Consider the following 23,960-nt stretch of genomic DNA (forward strand, 5'->3'; position numbering starts at 1 on the left):
TGTAAAGAAAAAATGTAAAATAAAAGACTTCTTAATCCATGTTTTCTTTGGAAGGTACTTACAGATTGATTTTAGGAAAAAAATTAGGATGAGAAGTTTTAATGTACTTTTAAATTGAAAAAAAAATTAAGAATAGATGAAAAACTTTAATATTCAGTGGTGAAGTCTTAAGCATTTTTTTTTAAAGTGACAAATACATATATCAACCATTTTTCTGTCTCAAATATTCAGGCCAGTAGTTTCAACTCTGTTACGACTGTATGATTATTGCACAAGAAGCAGATATCAGCTTTACATCTAGATTTTCTTTTATCATATATACTTTAGGTCATATTCTTGCCTTGACATCTTGAATACAAAGTGATTATCTATCTTTTCTTATTTTCTCCCATTAACTGATAACTGCTGTATACCTGGTCTTTTCTTTGCCAAATAACATACATGTAGTATTACAGACATACATCAGTGAAGATTTGCTTATCTTTTTTCTGCATACACGTTCTTACTGGCACTTTGAAAATTGGAGAAGTTTATGTACTTAAAAGATTTTTTTTGACTGGGGTGGGGGGTGGGGGATGTTAAGACAACAAAGTTTGTTCCATAATTTATACAGCATAATCATTATTACTTAATGCAATCCATAAAGCATGCATTTAAAAATGTAGTTTTCTATGATGGAAATAGGAAAAAGTCTTTCTTGAAAACCTGTGTTCATTTCCAATATCTGAATCTGAAATGTATAAGCAATAAGTTGTGTTTCCAAATGACTTTCTTAGTGAGATGATATGGATTTTTTCTCCATTTGGTGCATATATATGTAGTTTTAATAATGGTTTATTTACTAATAAAAAGTGGTATTTTTCATGAATGCCTATAACTGTTGACAAAATTATGTCACAATAAAGAGATAAGATTTAGATATGTTTGTCCCACACATTTGAAGTGTATATTTTGCTATGAAATTTTTGTAAATATGTGTATATATATAAATATGATATTCATACAAGGCAGTGTGAAAGAATGCATTTACCAGAAATCTTATCTCAGTGATTACCGGTATGTATCTTAAAAAAATTATCAAAATATATTTAATATCATACTCCATCAAGTTGAATTTTCAAATTTTAATATATGTTTAGATGGATAGTTGTCATTTCTAATTACAAGTATCACTTAAAACTAATATTTTATGTACAATTTAGACCACTTTTTCTGCAATTATTATAATGGTTGTAAGATAATGAGAATTTTCATATTTTAAGAAATCAATACTATGTAAAAATGAAACTTACCGTGTATATATAGATTCAGTGTATATTTTTAAACATGTATATCTGAGAAAATTTTAGGTTGTGAATATGAACTCTCATCAATTCAATCTTTTTTTTTTACCATCCATCACTTTTTTTCCCCATTATTATTTTACATTTCATCAAGACTTTCACTTTTTTATCTTCATCCTTAATGTTTTTAGTGCAAAAGACCCAGCATGTAGTGTGAATTTTTGTCCAATTAATAAGACCAGGCTCGTACACCTGGCTAAAATCGTGAATAAGAAGACAATTCTGTAATTTTCGGGATCTTGAGCCAGTATGTTTGGTAAAAACGTGTTTAGTCTGTTCATCTGGTATTTAATTTTATGTGTTTGTGAAGAGAGTGATGGAAAACTTGCAATAATCAATGTTATCAAAGGCATTTTGTAAACATCACTGGTTGAATTCTGCAGGGCTGTTGTATTCACCGATTTTTTAAAAATTTGACCTGTTTGGGCATTGAAAGTCCACAGTAAATGAAACTTTATTTTCAAAACCTTATTTTCTGTAGGTTGTACATGACATTTATGAAGGTTTGTACTTGTATGTATCAGCAATCGTGTACATTTTTGTCTGTCTTGTTTTTGCAACCAAGTCTACTTGTTATTGCTAAATATAAGTGGTCTCAAAATATATGTACCACTCCATAAAACCATTGTTATTGGTGACATTTTGTCATGTGGTTTTGTATATACCACATTTCAAGTTAATAAATCTACTATACTTAATGGGTGTTTGTGTAGCGGTTTATTTGAAAAAGGACTATGATGACTTCAAAAAAGGAACAAACAAATAAAAACCTTCATGCACTCTCATGCTTGCTGCAGTTTCTTGGTCAAACAAGGTCCAACAGTCACCTTTGTATAATACAACCCTGTAAAGGATCCAGAGAATTGCAGTTTAATAAAATTTTATATATTAAAGCAAAATAAGTTGATAAAAGAAGCTGTATTGCTTCAAACAAGAGAAATAGGACAATCAAGGGTCAACAAAATAGTCTGGTAATCTGCAGAAACTTTGGAACTTTGGAAGAAACTTGCGTGTATATGTCAGTGCTATTACTACTATACTCCTAATTTTTCACTGTATCACCAGTTTTTACAATGAAATACATTCAACAGTGCTTCAGCAAGAAGTGGCAGCTACTCAGAGTAATTCAGCATGATTCCCAAACATTTGTCTCTGGTCTTTAAATATTTTCAGTATTGTGTAATGTGTATTCATTTATTATTTACAAGTGTCTGACCATTAAAAACTTTTTTTAAAAAACGTTTCATATAATTATACATTTACAAAGGCCCAAGGGCCCTAACAGTCACCTGAGTATAATATAACACTGTACAGGATCCATAGAAGTATAAAACAAGAGGCTCATGTGCCACATCACTCACCTGAGCACTGTGGTTAGCAAAAAAGCAGAAATTAGTTATGTATAACTTTGATCGTCCATTGTGGCCCCACCCTACCCCCAGGGGTAATGATTTGAACAAACTTGAATTTACACTACCTGAGGATGCTTCCATATCAATATAACCAATCATAGCTTTGTTGTTCTTGTGAACAAGATTCTTAAAGATTTTTCCTAAGTAGTCCTATGTAAAACTTTGCTCATCCATTGTGGCCCCACCCTACCCCCTGGGGGGGTCATGATTTGAACTCATCTGAATCTACACTACATGTACCTGAGGACACTTCAATATAAATATGATTAATCATGGCTTTGCTGTTCTCGAGAAGAAGACTTTTAAAGATTTTTCCTATATATTCTTATGTAAAACGTTGTTCATCCATTGTGGCCCCACCCTACCCCCGGGGGTCATGATTTGAACTTATCTGAATCTACACTACCTGAGGACACTTCCATATAAATATGATTAATCATGGCTTTGCTGTTCTTGAGAAGAAGACTTTTAAAGATTTTTCCTATATATTTCTATGTAAAACTTTGCTCGTCCATTGTGGCCCCACCCTACCCCCAAGGGTCATGATTTGAACAAATTTAAATCTACACTAACTGAGGATGATTCCACATAAGTGTCTTTGAAGAACATTTTATGTACAAAGATAAGGTATTTTTGTCCACCACTTTTGCAAAAGCGAGGGGACAATAAATCTCATTCATCTGTCAGTATGTCTGTCTGTCTAGCTGTTGGTCTGTCTGTCACAAAAACTTTAACCTTGGTCATATCTTTTGAATGAGAAAAGATAAGGCTTTCATATATAACATGTATACATTACCTGTGACAAGACCTTTCTAAATATACTAATATTTTGTGACCCCATGGCCTTGACCTTGAAGTTTGACCTACTTTTCAGAAATTTTAAAATTACTTTTTCCTTGGTCATAACTTGAGAAGAGATAGGGCATTCATATTTTACATGTACATTACATGTGACAAAACCTTTCCAAATGTTTCATGATTTTTGATCCTGTGACCTCACTTGAAGTTTCACCTACTTTTCTAAAATTTTAAAATTGGTGATAACTTTTGAATGACAAAAGAAAGGACAATCATATTTGACAAGTGCATCACTGTGACAAGAAGTTTCTGAATGAGCTTTGATATTTGACCCTATGACCCTGACCTTCAAGTTTGACCTACTTTTCAAAAATTTTATTATTGTTGTTAACTGTTAAAGGAGAGAAGATAGGGCATTCTATTTCATAGATGAAAATTTAACACTTGTGAGATTGTTGCAAAGTTTGTACATTTTGCATAAAGTATACATTAATGTTATTTGAAATATCAAAGAAAGTGTTATAATTGAGATCTATTTTTCCCATTCTTATTTGTTGAACACAGGGATTTTTCCCGGCTTATTCGCACACCTTCTTTTAAGACATAAGTAATTCAGGCTACTCCCGTCATCCATTTTTTTTAGCTCACCTGATGCAAAGACTCAAGTGAGCTTTTGATCAAAATTTGAACTTGTCTGTAGGCTTCATCGTCAACTTTTCACATTTTCTACTTTTCAGGAACCACTGGAACAATTTCAATCAAATCTGTCAAAAAGTATACTTGGGTGGAGAGGATTCAAATTACTTCAAATTTTTAAAATTCATCATACTAGTGTCTCTGCTCAAATTCTTTTAGGCACAGAATAAATGATAACTATACAAAACATAGGTAATCAGAGATTACAGAGCTCACCTCAACGAATGTTGTCTTTAAGTAAGGCAAAGTCCCACACTAAAGTAATAATCTAGGAGTGTGCATCCCTAGATGCAACATTTATGCAATTTTGGTCTGATAGGGCTTGCAGTTACTTGGGAATGGACTTATCTGAAAACTTAAAACTAGACACTCATTCAGAAAATGTAAGTCAAATCCAGCATCCCAAGCAAGTTTTGAGATTGTTCGTCCCTTGATGCATCATCCATGCAAGTTTGGTTCAGATAGGCCTTATAGTTACTTGGAAATGAGATCTGCTCCAAAAACTTTAATCTGGTCACTCATCCGGAAAATATAGATCAGATCCAGCATCTGAAGCAAGTCCAGTAGTGTGAATCCTAAGATGTATCATCCATGCAAGTTTGGTCAATATAGGGTTTATAGTTACTTGGAAATGACATCTGCTCCAAAAACTTTAACCTGGTCACTCACCGGAAAATATAGGTCAGAATCAGCATCTAAAGCAAGTTCAGTAGTGTGCATCCTTAAATGTATCATCCATGCAAGTTCGGTCAATATAGGGCTTTTAGTTACTTGGAAATGGGGTCTGCTCCAAAAACTTTAACCTGGTCACTCATCCAGAAAATATAGGTGAGATCCAGCATCCGAAGCAAGTCCAGTAGTGTGCATCCTTAAATGTATCATCCATGCAAGTTTGGTCAATATAGGACTTTTAGTTACTTGGAAATGAGATCTGCTCCAAAAACTTTAACCTGGTCACTCATCCAGAAAATATAGGTCAGATCCAGCATCCGAAGCAAGTCAAGTAGTGTGCATCCTTAGATGTATCATCCATGCAAGTTTGGTCAATATAGGGCTTATAGTTACTTGGAAATGAGATCTACTCCAAAAACCTTAACCTAGTCACTCATCCGGAAAATGTAGGTCAGATCCAGCATCCGAAGCAAGTTCAGTAGTGTGCATCCTTAGATGTATCATCCATGCAAGTTTGGTCAATATAGGGCTTATAGTTACTTGGAAATGAGACCTGCTCCAAAAACTTAAACCTGCTCCAAAAACATTAACCTGGTCATTCTTTAGCTGAAATTGCAGCATCTGAAACCTTGACTGGTACAAGGAAACACACTAGAAGCATCCTCCATGCATCTCTGACTAATATAGGCCATAGAAGTACTTGAAAAGAAAACTGCTCCAAAAACCTTAACCTGGGACGCCGACGCCGAGGGTATTACATAAGCTCCCCCAACTTCGTTGAGGTGAGCTAAAAATAAGTGACAATAAGAGGCCCATGGGCCACAACGCTCACCTGAGTAACTTTGGCCTTGCTGTTTTTCACCTGATCCCCCCCCTTGTAGTACTTATTATGGCCCCACCCTACCCCCAGGGTCATGATTTGAAGAATTTAGAATCTACACTACCCCAGGATGCTTCCATGTAAGTTTCAGCTTTTCTGGCCCAATGGTTCTTGAGAAGAAGATTTTTAAAGATTTTTACTACACATTTCAATGTAAAACTTGGACTCCCTATTGTGGCCCCGCCCTACCCCCGGGGGTCATGATTTGAACAATTTAGAATCTACACTACCCCAGGATGCTTCCACATAAGTTTCAGCTTTTCTGGCGCAGTGGTTCTTGAGAAGAACATTTTAAAAGATTTTTATTACATATTTCAATGTAAAACTTGGCTTCCCTATTATGGCCCAGCCCTACCCCCGGGGGTCATGATTTGAACAATCTAGAATCTACACTACCGCAGGATGCTTCCACATAAGTTTCAGCTTTTCTGGCCCAGTGATTCTTGAGAAGATTTTTTAAGATTTTTACTATATATTTCAATGTAAAACTTTGATTCCCTACCCCCGGGGGTCATGATTTGAACAATTTAGAATCTACACTACCCCAGGATGCTTCCATATAAGTTTCAGCTTTCCTGGATCAGTGGTTCTTGAGAAGAAGATTTTTAAATGACCCCACCCAATTTTTGTCTTTTCTTGATTATCTCCCCTTTGAAGGGGACTTGGCCCTTCATTTTAACAATTTTTAACTCCCCTTCACCCAAGGATGATTTGTACCAAGTTTGGTTAAAATTGGCCCAGTGGTTCTTGAGAAGAAGTTGAAAATGTGAAAAGTTTACAGACGGATGGACAGACAGACGGACAACGGGTGATCAGAAAAGCTCACTTGAGCTTTCAGCTCAGGTGAGCTAAACTGACTGCAGGACTTTCCAGGAAAGTTGATAATAAAGTTTGCATGTAGAAATGCCAATACTGGATGCAACAATTCAGTACAACTTAATATCACGGAGACTTTTATAAGTAACAGTTTTCTGAATATAACGCCAAGATTTATTTCAATAAACAAAAAAAAAAAATACATATCAATGACAGATAATTCATTTAAAGTGAAGGATTTGCCCTGCTTGCCTCATTAACAGAGAGATACAAAAAAAATACAAACAAAATAAAGTTGCAGATACAAATTCTCTTTTTATATCATCCATGAAACAAAAGAAAACACAACCAGTATAGCAGTATCTACGGCAGTTTATTCACTTTCATGTGAGTTTTGCAGGGCAGAAATTCATACAATCCAATGATATTCAAATCCTGGCTTTATGCATCTACTACCAGCTGAACCATGTGTACATCCAATGTGAATAAGCACAATCTAACTACACTTTTTATTCCCTTCAACACTTCTACATTTGCTCTGTTAACCTCAGAGTTATCAGCCAATCAGAATCTTTCTTAAGACAAGTGGAAAGAGAGTTGTCCCTCCTTGGCAGCTATGGCCAATTTTTCTCTCATAATGTCCACGGAGCTGTAGTCTGGTAATTTGAGATAGTTTACACACGTCATCACAGAGGGTAAGAAATTGTCTGCATTCTCTGATCCTTCAAATGTTTTCCTAACAATAGTCAACGGTGGGTTTAAACTTCTGAAGCCTGTTAAGAAAAATATAATAAATTATTAATATTTTTTTAATAATTCAAATATTTAATAATAATAATAATAATGGAGCAATAATAAATTATTGCTCCATGTTCTTTTAATATGCAGTTTAAGCAAATTTTATTCCTGCGTTCATGCAGAAAAGAATTAACTTATGTTCGGAAGAATTATTTTATAAATACATATTACATCAAACAACTACAACATAAATCACTGAACTGAAATCAAATAATTATAACATAAATCATTGAACTGAAAGATAACGGTTTGCAAAAGAACTTACCACCAACTGGCAATCGTGGGGACCCAGTAACAAACTGCAAAAACTGCCTCTGTTCTGTATCATCATAACAACTGAGAATCTCAAACAGGAACTTGACAGATCTACTGTCATGTGTGTAACCATGATCCGGACGACAACACTCCATCAGCATCTTAACATCCCATACCTCCTTCTTACTGCCACAAAACAGCTGCTCCAACTACACAAGACAGAGAAAAATAACAGGATTCATGGCCATTCAATGCATATCAATATTAAAGGGAAAACAAAAGCTCGTTTTAGAAAAGCCATAATCTGCAACATTACAAATGAATCAAATTACACAAAGTACCTAAACAACCATTCTGGAATTAATTGATTTTTATTAACATAAATACTGAAAGATGTATATATAAAACTTACCTCCTCTGGATAGAAGCTCTGTAAAGTGGAAAGAGGGAAAATTTCCTCAAATCCCTCCCTGAAGGCATCAAACTGACGGGACACCCCCTCCACCAGACTCCAATGGACCACCAACTGAAATCATATCAATGCAAAATATTTTAATGAATAAACGTTTGAAAATATTAATACCTAAAGGAGAATGACCACTAAAATGGACTTTTTTCCAGGAATTACGACAATTTTTTAATAGAAAAGGGGCATGAAAAAAGAATTTGAAGCAAATTTAGTACAACCATACATAAGCAAATTTGAGACAGTCCAATTTTATATAAAAAAAAAAAAAATAAAATGAAATGATTTATCAATTTAAGTATTGTCTCTCAGTGAAGCCTTAGAGAGACAGTATGGCATATCTCATAAAAAAAAAGACGACTTAAGAACATTTTCCAATAGGGTTTGGAATTTTTTTACTTCTCATAAATGCATAAACTTTCAGAAAATAACAAGTTTCATAATTAAATAATTTTGATTACACATTGTATCCTAAAAATTAATAATTATTTATGGTCAATAAATATACAACACAATGTGTAAGGGGTTCTGCCTTCCATGCTATTCTGGCATGCATATATTTATCATATAAACAGCATGACTAGTAAAACACGGATAGGCCTGCTTCCTTGACAAATTTGGCCAAGAAAAGACTGACAATAGAAAAGAGGACGTGAACAAGCCAATTTCCTGACCAAAGTTTATTTGGGAGATCAATATGATCATTGGATGAGGAAGAAACGAAGCTGGGCGAAACTCAAGCAGGACTTGCGAAGATTCTCCCGACAGGTTTGTTGATAAATGTTATCATCTCTCATATCTCCATCGATTTAAAAAAAAAAAAAAATCAGTGCAAACTCAACATATATTAAAAAAACCTTTGTTCTATGAATATTATCGTCATTTAAAGTGCAAGTTTTAAACAAACTGTCCTGAAAATATTTTTTGACATTTTGCCATATCGTATGATTTAGCGTATAAAAGCCAGGTGTTTGATGAGACTGTATCTTATCTGATTTGTTCTTTTTTTTAACTTGTACATTTACAGATTTATGCATCCTGTATGTTTTATACCTGAAGGCAACATAACATTGTATTACCTGAAGGTATTCCTCTAGATTATCCAGACTAACGGTGATATCATGCCCTCCCTTCTTTAGTTCTATGCTGGGATACCCAGGAAGTGTAAAGGTGATGTCTAGATCTTCTATACTGCAGCCATCCATGGTCAAACTTTCTAATGCCAACTGACGACTCTCATCCGTCTACAAAGTTATGAGCAAAAAGTTATGAAGTGGAAATTTTACAACAGACCTACATGTACAAGACCCTTATTATCAGAAATTTTAAACCCAGCAAATGTACATGTATATAATCTTTATACTTCAAAGGAAAATGTTGCTCTGCAAAACTTGTTAAATTTAAAAGGTTAGAGTGTGCTTATTTTTTTTAAAACACAGTTTAAGGTACATGTATGTAATTTTAGATTTTTAGACAATGTTGACCGCCATTAGATATATCAGTGACCTGGACTTGATAGTACAGTTTACTAACTTGCAATCACCAGTGAGGAGAACTTTAATGTGATTTGTCAAAGATGTTACAAAAGAAGTGATCGCCAAGTCAGGGATGCATATAACCACTAGCCCACTTTTAAATGCACGAAATTTTGTCCCTGGGCAGCGAAATTATTGCCCACACGGCAAGTAAAAAAGTTTTTTGGAACTTTTCTGGAACCCACCTGTGGTTTCATTCTACTATTAAACACACTTTCATTTTCACTGTTTCTTACCTACACCATGTTTTCTAGACCCTTGATCGTCTCAACATACATGTACGACTATGTGAGGTTTTGAATTGAAGGGAAGCATTAAAGTTTACCAGGGGAGTCTAAATCTGCAGGTAAAAGAAGACAGTGAAATGCAAAGTTTTACTTCTCATTGATTATAATGCGAAAAGACCAATTAAACAAAAAATCATGGGCCTCAAAATATTGATGTGGGCTAGTAAAATTTGTAAAGTTGGAGGCACACATGGCTTCTGTTCTTTGCAACCCTGTAAGTGATGACATCTTACATGTGACTTATCAGTAATGCCAATTTACATGTGACTTGTCAGTGAGATGTGAACTTACATGTGACTTATCAGTGAAAATTCTCTGCTTTTGATGTAATACATCCTCAAGCTGTTGGAATGACTTAGCAATCACTGGGTCAAGATGCTGAAGGTCACTTGAGGTCAGACTGTGTTCCTGTCCCAACAGCCACTTGTAGAAAACCAAACTGAGAGGAATATCCAGCTGTAAAATAAAACACAAATTTTAATATAAAAATACACGTACATGTAAATGCATGTGACATTTCATTTAGTATTTTCGAAAAGAAATGCCAAGGTAGCCATACCTTAACAAAAGTCAATAATCTATGTTACAGCATTTGACAAACTACAGACCAAGAACTCTACAACACACAGAAGAAATGATACAATACATACCATCCTAGAGTCCATCAGAGCTTTGGCCATGAACTTGCCTAAGAACTTGAATTTGGCCTTGACCCTGTTGATAACAGCGGCTTTAGCATTTCGAGGTAGTGGGGATGGGAACAAACCACAAGGGGAGTAACAGTACAGAATTTCTTCATCTGTACCTAAATTTCATAGACAAAGTTTTTATTCAAAATATTCACAAATTGAAATATAAAACTATTGAAGTTATGTGCATGTATGTGTAGCCTAGTACATGTATTGTGTCAAGAATTTTGTTAGAACATACCAGATGCACTTTTCTCCTTGATGGCCTCCCCTCTCCACAGGTCAAGGTCACTCTTCTGTGCCTCCTTAGATACTAATGCATAAAACTCGAGTGTGGGACCCAACCCAGTACCAACCTAAAATCATAAACACTAGATGAAATCCTGTGCAAGCGTGGGGAATTGAATTTACACCACTACCGACAGAAAATATATTATAGTTTTTACTGGCAACCTACAGGCTTATAGAAGGAATAGTTTGTTCAAAATCCCACAGGAAGTAAATGTACGTCTCCACCCCCACCCCACCCCCTTTTTGTAAAATCTTGAAAAATAACAATATCATTTAATTGACACTTATTGTGAAACCTGTTATACAATGTTATGGATATTGTACTTCAGGTGCTCTCATTTCATTTCCACCAAGGATAAAAGGAGTGAATATGCACATTTTATTGATAAATTGATTACTGGGGGGGGGGGGGGGGGGGGATTCACAGGTACTTGGGTCTTGGTTTATAAATATGTATGTACCTTATTGATTTGTAAAAAATGTACTTTACCTTTTTTACATATCAATAAGGTACCCGGTACATACATATTTATTTCACAGGTACTTCGGTCTTGGTTAATAAATATGTATGTACCTTATTGATTTGTAAAAAATGTACTTTACCTTTTTTACATATCAATAAGGTACCCGGTACATACATATTTATATACCAAGATCCGAGTACCTGTGTAAAAATTAGCTGTTTAACGCCCTATGAATAGGCCGAGCATTTGATACAAAAGACTGTATTCAGAAAAAAAACTGAAATGTATTGATTAAAGCACAAAATTTTACAACTTTAATTATATTTGAACAATACCTTATTCATTAATTTTCTCTTTTCATGTAAGCAAATTTAATTGTACTTCGGGTTCGTTGCCACGATGCTCTCAGTAAGGAAAATACAAATTTTACCGATAAATTTACAAATTTTACCGATAAATTTATTAGAAAAACCTACTACATATATGTAATAGTCTTTCGATATATAAATATATTCACAACTTAAAGTGTTATCAATGATTTACCATTATTTCAATGACCATTCACACAAATGCTTTTTTTTATGTTCATGCAGCTAGAATCGCCTCGTTTTTCTTTTTAACATCGGGCTCGATGCTATATGATGTTCTAGAAGCTTCCTTCAATATTAAGATTGGCGAATGACGAAAATAATGTGCACATTTCCCTTTTTAATCGGTTATCACAACTTATTTCTTTTATATCATTTAAATCAAGTTTTGATTGAATAATAAAGTGATGACGTTTTATGAAATAAATAAACAATTGCTTGTTGTCAGTTTCATTAAAAACTGCCAGTAACTTAGATCCGCCAACTGGAAACGCCACCGTACTCACGTTTTTGCTATTTCATGGCTGTTTATAGAAAATAAAAGTAGACTTTTTATTTAATATGCGACACTTACTATGCGAATGAAATCTGAATATAGTTTACTGACATCATCTTGAATATAGTGTATTGTTAGAGGAGTAAGTAAGAACTCTAGTGCACCCGTTTCGAAGTTTATTTGCAAAATTTATTAATTTATAAGTATAGAAGTTTGAACATTTATCATAACAAGATTTCTAAATGATTTTAAGATATAGTAAAACACGGTTACACAAGTGACTTCCATACAAGTGGAGCAGGCTGTTTATGATATACTTACCTCATTTTCATACTGGATTTCCAGGAGAGCCCTTGAGTTTCCTATGTCCTCCATCACTTTCTCTGCTTGTTTTAACAGATCTGTTCTGCTGACTTGTTTCTGTAATAAGTCAACACTTAAACATTAGGCATTTAGAAACAAAGACATCTTTGCAATTAAATTTTTTATGCAGCAGCTTTCCACCAAATCTGACAGGAATCATGAAGAATGTAAGACAAATCTTCTTTCCTATGATGATATGTTGTAATGATTTGAAAGAGACCATAAGATATATGACGTCCTCCCCAAAAATGGTAACCATGTACAACTCAATTTATTTTTGTTCAGCTGATGTGGGCTCAATTCTGAACATCAATCCTTGTCAATCATTACATGTGAGTAAGATTTGTTGTAAGTTGAGACTGTAATACTGTGTTAACTGACCCTTCTCCTGTCCAGCCTCGGTGCCACCCTGTCTGTACTGTCTGCCGGACCGTTATCTCCTGTGTTGTCCTGTAGTCTCATTAAAGCTCTGTCTCTATCAAAGGTGGTAGCATAAAACAATAGCTGTCGTGTGTCAAATGGAAACAAAAATGGTCTGAAAAGAAAAAAAGAAGAGTCAACTTCCAAACTATATTATTTCCTTTGTGCATATTGAATTATTCAGATATTAAGCAACCCCTCCCCAACATGAAAACCAACCCCTGAAAAAAAATTAGCAGTTGTTACCTTCATAAATTTAAAACTATTGTACATCAAAGGTCAACCAATCTACTAGATACCTTAAAACAGTATTAAAATCGAAAGAAACTCCAAAACAAATGTTCATTGGACCTTTCTTACAATCCTATACAGGCAACTGTACACTCATTAGCAAATTCTAGCAGATTAAATTTGATTCTCATTTAAATATTTACCCCGCTGTGGAGATTTCTGCCAGCCAGTTGGGAAGGTTCCCTGTCATTATAACAAGTGGGTCTTGTAGCTGACGATTAGCTTTAGCTGTTAATTTCGAACTTAGAAATTCAGTGTATGGCAGTATTGGATTCACTGGACAAGGCACCTATACAAAATATCACAATCATATTGATACATTAGTATGGAAGAACATTGGTTTTGCCAGAATTTTGAACTGGGACGTCATTTTTAATTACAATGACTTCCTATGTACGAGAAAGTTAGTTGAGATCTAAAAACATTTATTCCTGATACTGTAAAACCACAGATTTTTGTGGGATCAAATTTTTGTGGTTTGAGGAAAAACTTTGGGTTCATGGGGAATTGATTTTGTGGATAATGAATTAAGTAGTATGTATAAGACATTTTACGTTTGGTGGAGGAAATGAATCCGTGGGTCTCTTCATACTTCGAAAACAACGAAAATTAAACCCACACAAAAATTAGTGATTTCACAGTACTTCAACTTTATGATGTCCAAGGTGCAGTGAGTTAGTCTTACTGCTGTATTTACACACAAAGCTTCAACTAATCTTGCTCATCTGTATCATTTCCAAATTTCAATCACGTATCATTCAATTAGTACAAACCTCATACATGGTTGACCAGTATCTATTGAAGGCATGAAGGATTCTTAGTAGAGCTATAATGTCCAATGAGGCATCCTGAACAGTGACAAAAGCGGGAAGTTTGTCTGTCAGGTACGCATTCAGGGCAGGAACCATCACAGGGCAGTGACCATCTATTGCAAATTATGACGCAAGTAAAATAAAGATTTATGTCCAACTATGTATGTACACAAGCAATTGTTCAAAGTTTAACTTCAAATCTTCACATGCAAGAATTGAATGTCCTTCAATAACAGATTCTGTCCCAATATTTAAATCATTTCCCCTTATTAAGTGCTTTGAAACAAAAACAGACATAAAAGATTTATATTCCCAATTAAAACTTCGTGAAGTATCTCACCATTCCATAATTCATCCATCTTCCTCCGCACTGTTTTCTGAGATTTGTTATCTCCCTTGGTCTTCTTTGGACTTGTGGCTGAAGCTTCATCGCTCTCTGTGGCAGGACGGTACCTGTCAGGGAACAGTTTTATACCAACTTATAAACTGAGATGGCTTTATATGCATTTGAGTACCTATTTCCCTTCCATTACTAATTTACAAGGACTGCAAAGCCAAATTTATGGTGTACAACAGCATTATGAAGGGAAAAAAATTACCAATGTTCACATTTTAGCTTGAAATTGAAAAGTTCTCACATTTCACAGTAGGATAAAATAAATCCTAAATCTTTTCCTTAGGTTAATCTGTGATTCTTAGGGAAAATTAAAGAATAATTATGATTTACCATATAGTGTGAGTTTGGACCCAGATGTTGGCATGACCCAGTGGACTTTCAGCCTCAGTTTCTGTTTCACTCGTTTCACCAGGATTACTAAAATTTTTGACAGCCTGGTACACTGTCATGTTGTATGGCAGGAATCGGTCACCCATGAAAAACTCCAACTTGTGTCGAGCTGTCCCCTGACTGATGAATACTGCAGCCTACAAACAGAAACCATGTCCTAGAGCCACAAAGAAATGTGGTATCACACGTACTGTAAAAGCTATCAGGCTGATAAACACTCAATTAACAATTTTCCACACACTAAGCTGATTACTTGCTAGTGATTAGATACATAGAGGATTGACTGACTCTCTCAAGACCTACCATTGTGTCATCAACATCATCATCAGAATTTTCTTCATCACTGATATCATCGTCTCCATCAGGTTTTGTTCTGCCGTACCCTCTGATTACTAAGTACCGCTCGATGGCCTGTACCAAGGCCAGAGGGTCTATCTTCACGGGTCCTCCTTTCCACTGCCTCAGGGTCGTGCATTCTGGGTGCCTCTGGAGATTGCACTTTACGAAAAGAAAAAAAAATTATGGCATTTTACAAGTATAATATGAATTAATACAGGAATTACACTTTGGAGGAAAAAATAATAAAATTAAAAAATTGTTAAATTCAAGAATACAGTCACACACAGTGCAACAGCAAACTTCATCTTCCTCAATTTTCTAGAAATGAAGCTATGGAATTTCCTTTTCTCAATAAACATACACACAATTTCACTGGCAATAATCAAAATACCTTCAGCTGATGGGTATTAAAGAACCGGAGAGCATTTGATCCTCTCCCACTTGAGGTACTGCCTCCAGGAAGGTCATGAACTTTGACCTGAAACTGATTTAAAAAATAACATATTGGTAACAAGTTCTCTTTGTATGTATTTTGAGATTTTGGACTAGCTATAAAATTTTCCATCTTTATTTTTATTTTTAAAATCCGATACTAAATCAAGAGGTTTCACTGCTTTTAATTACCATCATACCTGTTCTAATTGATGAAGACATCCAATGAGTTTGTTGACTAGATAAGACATTGCAGGATTTCCCTCAATCTCTAACCTCTTTACATGTAACACATCAGGAGCCTAAAATGAAAATCATATCAACTCTGAACACTATGTTTCTTAATTTAACTTTAGGATAGAGCATCTTCAATTTTTTTACAATAAAATATTGCCCTAATTGATGAGTCTCCAGTCAGATGTGTTCCTTAAAAGTCCATTATCAAAAATTCAATTTTTTTTTTTTTTTTTAATTAAGTATGAGTAAATCAGAATGGTTGACTTCACAAGAGAATTCCTACTTTGATTAAAACAATGGATCTTATAGGACTGACCGGACAATTGAGGAAGATGTGCAGGAAGCGTCGGATCCTAACGTCTCGGGGGACGACACATGATGAGGAAGTGAGATAGGCCAGCAGCTTCTGAACAAGGCCGCTGTGGATGATTTCAAAAGGCGAGACATCACTGTCTCTCATAATCACAGCTATGCTTTTCATTCCTTCCAAACCACTGTCAAACTAAAAGAAAGCAGTTGTTACTTTACTGTACATGTAGTTTTCATCTGACTAAAGGTTGAAGAGACAAATGAGTTTAACCAATATTTAAGAACACTAGTCAAAATCTGAAGAGAGAACTGAATTTGACCAAAATATAAGAACTTAAAATTAGAGATACATGTACATTTGTCTTAATCTTCAAAATCAACCTGATTGGGGGGATTCATACACTTTATACATTTCTTTAAAATTTTGACAGCAGAAAAAATAAATCTACATATAAATGGCCATCAAATCCACTTAAGGACAGATGATACAAACAAAAAAATGGATGCCTGGATTGGTATATATTTCTGGTCCTATTTTTGTTGCAAATGATGCAAATAATAAATTTCTAAAATATCAAGAAAATGTAAACCTTCCATGATGTTAAAATTCTACCTCTCTGAAACCATCCTTATTAATCTATACAAATATTTTCACTCCAAATCCCATTATTGTGAAACTTTGAATGAAAAATTAAAAACTACGCAGTGAAACTTGTTCATTTTACTAATTAGAACACGACTCAAATTGTGTTATTTTCAATTTGTATGACAAAAGTTTGTTTGTATCATCTGTCCTTAAAAATAAGGTACCTTTTAAATTTACCAAATAAAATGCATTCATCAACAATTAAAACTTTTTTCTGATAAGATCAGAGTGTACAAATACCTCAGTTTGAATCTGCTCAGCAGCTGAACACAACTGGTTAAGTACTGTCAACGCTGGGTGACTAATACCCTCTGGGTCAGGACCAAAGTACTGCTGTAGAAATCGATCAGCTGGAAAATATGTATGGACAAGGGTACAAGATACTGTTCAATATTTCTATACAATAATCAAAGCATTCCAGGATTAAACAAAAGGCTTCTCTAGCTTTAAATTCAGCATGTTTACTGACCTTGCTCTTTGATCCATGTTTTAATTTTCTCCCTGTGAGCTGATATTTGTAAATTTTTGGAAATTACTGCATCCTAAAAATTCAAAATAAAGGTTAAAATTAAATGAGGAACTCAATTAAATAGGATTCTTTTTGTACATTTCCAGGACACATACGAGTGCATTTAAAAGAAAATGTCCATGGGCCCTAACATTGTCATTTCAATGACAAGCCAATTTTTTTTTTTTAAATAAACCCTTTTTGGCACTTTAGAGGATTTGTATAACATGGCTAATCATATGAAAAGTTAGCTTTTGGCTACCTCAAAAATTAAATGTAGGAGTTTTGATGACTAGAGAGTATGGCAGATGGACAAATGCAATAACAATGATATATCTCAACTCTCTTCATAAAGTAACTCACTTTATAAAGTGAGATGTATAATTATTAACAAAGTACTCGTTAATATGCTTTGTTTTGTTAATGAAGTCAATGCTTTGAATCATCCACAACAAGTTTTAAGTCACAGATAAATTAAATTATGCTTGTTGAAGCCTAAGCCTTGTTTTTAAATCCCTTGCTGACCTTTGATGAAGATGCTTTTGGCACTCTGTCACTGGATGAGAACTTGGCCCAGCTGCGCGGGTTGAGACTTGGAAGGAAGGATATTTTTGAGGAGGTGGTCTTGCCGTCTTTACTGGAGGCAGATTTTGATCGACCTGAGCTTCTTGAGGATGGTTTTGTCTCTGAACTTGTGGCTTCCTCTTTGCTCTTCCTTCCCAATGAACGCTTGGGAGCCTTCTTTCTTTTCAACACATCACTTAGTTTCCTTAAATACAAGTAAGTCAGCATATATTTTTTTAAAAAAATCATTACACCCAGTACACAGACTGTGTATACTTTACATCAGCACTAGAAAAATTCAGATCTGATTAGTAATGGACTTCAATATATTATGCTTCACAATTTCCCATATAAAAATGTTACATTGAGATAGAAGAGATCTTGCAGAAGTAAATTTCTTCTCCATGAACACACAATAACTAGACACTATTTGCTTACATCTGACTTGAGCTGGGGCTTTCCTCCGTTGCGGGAGGAGTGGCGCCCTCCTTCTCCACTGTGGCGGTCTCTGAGGTCACTGACCCAGATGAGGAACTACTGAGACTGGAAGAAGAGGCTGTCACAGAGGTGGGCTTTGCAGGGGACTTTGTCTTCATATCTGAGTCAGCTAACCGTTTTATCTGGTGCATCACACCTGAAACAAGTGTTACACACGTAAAATAAAAATTCAAAGGCAAAACTACTCATCACTTTAAAAATCTTATTTATTTGAATAAAGATTTCTAGAAAAAAGAAGGTTCTCTTGCATAATAATATTTCAGAAACTCTTGATGCCTCCATCAGTTCAAGAAAGATCTGAACCAAGGAGTATTTACCTTCTCTCCTAAAGTAAACACTAAAAATATCTGCCAACTTTTGCATGAGAATTTCTGCCATCTGTATGGCTCCCACAACTACTTTAACATCACTGGATGCCATCATAGCAGCAATATGGCTACAATTAAGGACAATAACAAGTTTTTTATTCTCTTTAATTCTCATGCAATATTGAACTTACAGATAACAGAAACTTTCATCAGTAGTTACCTTGACACTGGTTGAGATTGTAAAATTTCCTTTAATAATTTAGGCTCAGCATAATAAATCATCCTCAGCAATGTCTGAAGACATTTGTGTCTTACTGTAGGTCCTGCCTTCATGTTAAAAATAACAACCACTGCAAATTACTCTGATCAAAACACTTCATTCATTTCAATGATGTAATGATATACATGTAAACATAATTTTCTGTCCACAATTCATACTGAATAACTATACAGACTTTTTACTTACTGAGGAGCTGTAGACCTCATAAAGCACAGCAAAGAGAGTTTTAATGAAAGCTGAGGCTAGCTCCATGTCCTCTTTGAGGACCTCTGCCCTCGAGTCACATTGCTCCAAGTTAATCTCTGATGCTGTTGATGAGGAACTTGAGGCTGCTGACAAAAAAATATCCAAGAATGTAATGATGTCCCATAAAACAAATACGCAGGTAAACTGTGGTATTTCAACATCTCTTATGTCATCACCCCTGATAATGCTCAATCCACGTATGGTTCTTAAGTGTTACTTGTAAGTATTAGGTAGTTAATAATAAAAACTCAGCTATGTTAAACTCAATACTGTCAACTCCCTGGATTATTGTACAGTATATTCTCAGGCACAGTCACAAGTGCAATATTTTCCCCATATATACGTGAATTTGAATTATTCCTATTGATAACGATGACTAAGATACATGGTTTAGTTGTGTGTGGAAAATCAGCTTCAACGAAAGATTCTGCTACAAACATGCCTAAAAACTTTTGCACACATCACATGATAAACGAAAAACAGTTTCTAAAATCTGATTTCAAGACTTTTTCAAACTTTTGATCCCCCACCTGTGTTCTGTGCCCCTCCAGCAGTAGTGTTTACTTTTCTCTGGACCGCTCGGGCTGTTCCCGTGTCCTCATTAATTTGTTGTAAGGTGTTAAAATCAATGGTGTAAGTTCTACCCATCGTGTTCAAACTCACTTCATCCTCACCAGACTGATACGCTGCCTAAAGACAAGTAAATAGATAAATGAAAACCAATTCTCTGCTTACAATATAAGTTATCAACAAGAGGCCCAAGGGCCTTAACGGTCACCTGAGTATAATACAACAATTTAGAGGATCCATAGAGTATAAAATGAATTGAAAGGTGAACCTTTGTTGCCCAAAAGCAAGAAAAATAGGGTGATCAGGATCAACAAAATAATTAGTCTAGTGTTCATTAACAGTTCATAAATTAGGTTCTGATCTGTTCCCCATTTATCACTAACACCATACAATATATTAACAAACTATCAGTGCTTCTGTACTATTTTAATTCCTTGTTGAAATCTCTTACATTGGACTCTCTTGGTCTTTGATGAGCATTGAATAAGACAAGTTATTTTTGTCTCATTTTTATTTATCTATTACTTACAAGTCTACCTAATCATAAAAACTATGAAAGTACTTTTTGTATTATACGATAAAAAATCTTGCATAATTCTCTTATTCTATTAACCTTTCAAATACATTATTTACAGTGACTAATTATCAAAAGTAAATGGCAAATGGGAATAACTCCTATCAGTAGAATAAAAATTAATAGAGCCCTGGCCAGGACCAGAACATTTGACAAAATGGTCCAGATGTTCAAAAAATCTTTATTAAAACTTTTACTCTTTTTGCCTCTGATATGCCCAGGTGCAGGGAAGATTTTCAAAGAAATAATGCATTTTTTACTACAAATTCACTATATTATCAAGAGCCCCCCCCCCCCCCCCCCCCCCCCCCCCCCCCGAAGAAACATGAGAGCCTCTCACCCTGGGACCAGAAGTTTGCTCATCATACATGTAAGTAAACACTTTGTTTATCTGATGATCACTAAGGAGCAGACAGGATTATTTAACAGAATTAATGCATTTTCACTATATAATCAATAGAGCCCCGCCCTAACACCAGAACCCCTGACCCTGGGGCCATGAAATTCACAATTTTAGAAGAGGCACTCTTGCTCATCATAACTTTATACTTGGTTAGTTTATTTAATACACAGGAACAGAGAAGAAGATTTTCAAAGAATTAATGCATTTTCACTATATAATCAATAGAGCCCCACCCTAACACCAGAACCCCTGACCCTGGGGCCATGAAATTCACAATTTTGGAAGAGGCTCTCTTGCTCTTCATAACTATATACTTAGTTAGTTTATTTGATACCCAGGAGCAGAGAAGAAGATTTTCAAAAAAATAATGCACTTTCACTATATGATCTATATAGCCCTGCCCTAGCACCTCAACCCCTGACCCTGGGGCCATGAATTTCACAATTTTGGTAGAGGGCTCACTGCTTATTACAATCATGCCAACAGTTTGACTGCTTGATGTCCAGGAGTAAAGAATAAGATTTTTAAAGATTGCATGAATTTTGGTGGTTTTAGCCCCACCCCTCAGGCCCCAGGGGGGCAGGGACCATGAAATTCATAATTTTTATTCCCCTTCACCCATAGATGCTTTATGCCAAATTTGGTTGAAATTGGTTAAGCGGTTTCAGAGAAGCTAAAAATGTTCAAATGTTAATGCACGTCGCACGACGACGGACGAAAATGGATAGCAATAGGTCACCTGAGTGACTCAGGTGACCTAAAAATCAATGTTACTTGAACTTTATGTAAATAAAATTAGAATATACTGTATGTAGATGATACTGTCTGATACATGTATATATTCATTTTCTTTGTTTTCTGTTTTTATTTTTGACCTTACAAAATTTAACTTCAAATATGTGTATTTTATTACAGTACAATTCGTTTATTGTCATAGTTTATTTGTCAGGCCAAAACTTTATAATAAGCGACTTTTATAATAACCATAGTCGGCTGAAATTCATGTCGGACGGCTGACAATACGACGTTTGTGTAAATTATTGGATGTATTATACATCTTACGTTACATATAATTTCGATTTTTTAGGTTTATTTGAAATACAAGTTAACTGACATATCATTTCACAATATTTACTTACTGTTTCAACTTTTTATTATAAATAAATTCACTTAAATAAAGCTTAATACTCTTCAAACTCAATCTTCTAGATCCCTTGGCATCCATCTTGTTTATTTTGATCTACTTTCATTTTCAATTTATGGTCAATTCAAATTACCAATGTTTCGTTTCGTTTCGTTTTTTTTTCTTGGTCACATATTAAATAAATTAACACAGCAACAAAGCATGCATTCAAATTGTTTCTTTTATTCATCCAAAGTAGACATAAAAAAATTACCTATTTACACTTAATGTCGCCGTATAATTAAAAGTAATTGATACACTGATGAGCATATGCATTCAAAGCCGCTTGGACAGACTGGTGAAAGAGTTAATTTCACTTAATTATTTCTTAATTAATCGGGTAGTTTTGTAAATGTAATTAACTATGAACACTGATCCAGACACCAAGCGTAAGAAAGCTTGGGTTAATATTGACACTAAATTTAGTTTCAACACATTTGGTAAAACGTATTTATTACGAACGTACAATTCAGGATTAATATAAGAAGAAAATAAGTTGTGAAAAAAAAGAGTTCGTGTTGTCCTGTCATGTACTTCATGAAATAAACAGACTCCCTGTCAATCGCTCAGGTAAGTGCACTGAAGTGTGACTAATCTCCCCAGTCTTTCACTATCGGCAAATTTCAAAGTGAAAATCAAGCCATTGTGTATAGACAAGCGACAGTGCATGAACCACAGGTGTAGATAGGTGTTATCTTTTGTTTTGTTGATTGTCCCAAGAGTGAAAAGGTGTGAAAAAAATATTACGGACTGAAATTTTCTATTATAGTAAGCGAAGTGTATACTTTTACCTATGATAATAACAGACGAAATTTATAATGAATTATTAAGAAATGGTTTTGTGTTTCAGATATCTATGATAAAAAAAGAAGTATGATATAAAACCGGTATGATAAAAAACGAATTGTACTGTACCTCTTTTTTTTAAAAATAAAACTTCAGTATTTTACTAACTTTTTTACATCGACAAACATATATATTTCTCATGGTCTGTACGGTCATATTTAATTTAGTTTTGAATTCAAGCAGAAGCCTTACTTCAATAATTTTGCCATCTATGGAGGTATATGGATGCCACACCCCTCTGTCATCACGCCACTGCCAGCTGACCAAATCAACTACACTACCATGGGCCTTACACAGCATGTTATCTATAGCAAACATCCCATCAGTGGGTAAGGCAGGCATCAACTCACTACAAATAATCAAAGCTGGGCTGAGCCAAGTTTGAAATTTTTATCATCATTAAAATTTCACATGGTAAAATAACAATAGCAAACCCCTTGGGCAAGCCCTTATGACGTTTTAATCAATTCATTCAAAACTTTCGTTTTTATTTATTTATCACAAGATTTTCCTACACAATAAGAACATACTTTATACCTGTATATTCTAAAAATATGTGTTAATAGAAAACAATTAGTATAGATCTTTAATTTCCTATACTGCAAAACAAAAGAAAAGAAATAATACTAACCCAATTAGACAAACAATTTCATACAACTCTTGAGGAGTTCTTGAGATCAACTGAAAGAAAACAAATTTATTTTTCCATGATTCAGCAATCAAAATTCTATTTCCTTGTGTACAGGAAAAAACAAAGTTCTCTCCATTAACACATCTTCATAATTTCACAATTCTGAATACAACAACAGTGTAGAAGACTTAAGAACTGAAGATACCTCAACTCCATGCATTTCCTCTTCAGAAGTTCCAACAAGGAGATAACACAGTGTATCTGCTATTTCTAACAGAGAAAACATTACCATTTACATTTTTTTCAATTTAGAAATACAATGTACAAAGATACTTGAACATCTTAAAAATACTTTTAACCCATTTTCCTTATACATGTATTCTTTGATACAGGCAAATTAATCTTTTTAACAAATCTATCGGTCCTGAAAATCATAAAATTTGAGCA

The 23,960-nt window shown here is 34.5% G+C and overlaps 2 protein-coding genes across 2 annotated transcripts in view; one reads left to right on the plus strand and one right to left on the minus strand.

Annotated features, from left to right (window-relative positions):
* Positions 1–6,768: 6,768 nt before the first annotated feature.
* LOC133202315 (E3 ubiquitin-protein ligase TRIP12-like) overlaps positions 6,769–23,960 on the minus strand; it is a 30,423-nt gene continuing 13,231 nt past the window's right edge. Inside the window, exons 11-38 of the mRNA XM_061338110.1 lie at positions 23,719–23,783; positions 23,514–23,563; positions 23,075–23,231; positions 19,837–19,996; positions 19,247–19,389; positions 19,001–19,107; positions 18,790–18,908; positions 18,413–18,608; positions 17,936–18,179; positions 17,372–17,444; positions 17,143–17,252; positions 16,264–16,449; positions 15,911–16,012; positions 15,670–15,762; positions 15,243–15,437; positions 14,880–15,076; positions 14,493–14,605; positions 14,114–14,265; positions 13,484–13,629; positions 13,011–13,164; positions 12,588–12,686; positions 10,889–11,003; positions 10,609–10,763; positions 10,250–10,414; positions 9,216–9,380; positions 8,083–8,196; positions 7,681–7,879; positions 6,769–7,390 (exon numbers count right to left, since the gene is read on the minus strand). Of these exons, the coding sequence (XP_061194094.1) occupies positions 7,194–7,390; positions 7,681–7,879; positions 8,083–8,196; positions 9,216–9,380; positions 10,250–10,414; positions 10,609–10,763; positions 10,889–11,003; positions 12,588–12,686; positions 13,011–13,164; positions 13,484–13,629; positions 14,114–14,265; positions 14,493–14,605; positions 14,880–15,076; positions 15,243–15,437; positions 15,670–15,762; positions 15,911–16,012; positions 16,264–16,449; positions 17,143–17,252; positions 17,372–17,444; positions 17,936–18,179; positions 18,413–18,608; positions 18,790–18,908; positions 19,001–19,107; positions 19,247–19,389; positions 19,837–19,996; positions 23,075–23,231; positions 23,514–23,563; positions 23,719–23,783 (3,971 nt within the window). The 3' untranslated portion in view covers positions 6,769–7,193. The remainder of the gene's footprint in view (positions 7,391–7,680; positions 7,880–8,082; positions 8,197–9,215; positions 9,381–10,249; positions 10,415–10,608; positions 10,764–10,888; positions 11,004–12,587; positions 12,687–13,010; positions 13,165–13,483; positions 13,630–14,113; positions 14,266–14,492; positions 14,606–14,879; positions 15,077–15,242; positions 15,438–15,669; positions 15,763–15,910; positions 16,013–16,263; positions 16,450–17,142; positions 17,253–17,371; positions 17,445–17,935; positions 18,180–18,412; positions 18,609–18,789; positions 18,909–19,000; positions 19,108–19,246; positions 19,390–19,836; positions 19,997–23,074; positions 23,232–23,513; positions 23,564–23,718; positions 23,784–23,960) is intronic.
* LOC133202316 (leucine zipper putative tumor suppressor 2 homolog) overlaps positions 9,830–23,960 on the plus strand; it is an 83,289-nt gene continuing 69,158 nt past the window's right edge. Inside the window, exon 1 of the mRNA XM_061338112.1 lies at positions 9,830–9,839. The gene's annotated coding sequence lies outside the window, so the exon portion shown is untranslated. The remainder of the gene's footprint in view (positions 9,840–23,960) is intronic.

The sequence above is a fragment of the Saccostrea echinata genome, unplaced genomic scaffold (genome assembly GCF_033153115.1).
Source record: "Saccostrea echinata isolate AGI-Se365-2 ecotype Australia unplaced genomic scaffold, CSIRO_AGI_Sech_v1 ptg000047l, whole genome shotgun sequence".
NCBI classification, from domain to species: Eukaryota; Metazoa; Mollusca; class Bivalvia; order Ostreida; family Ostreidae; genus Saccostrea; species Saccostrea echinata.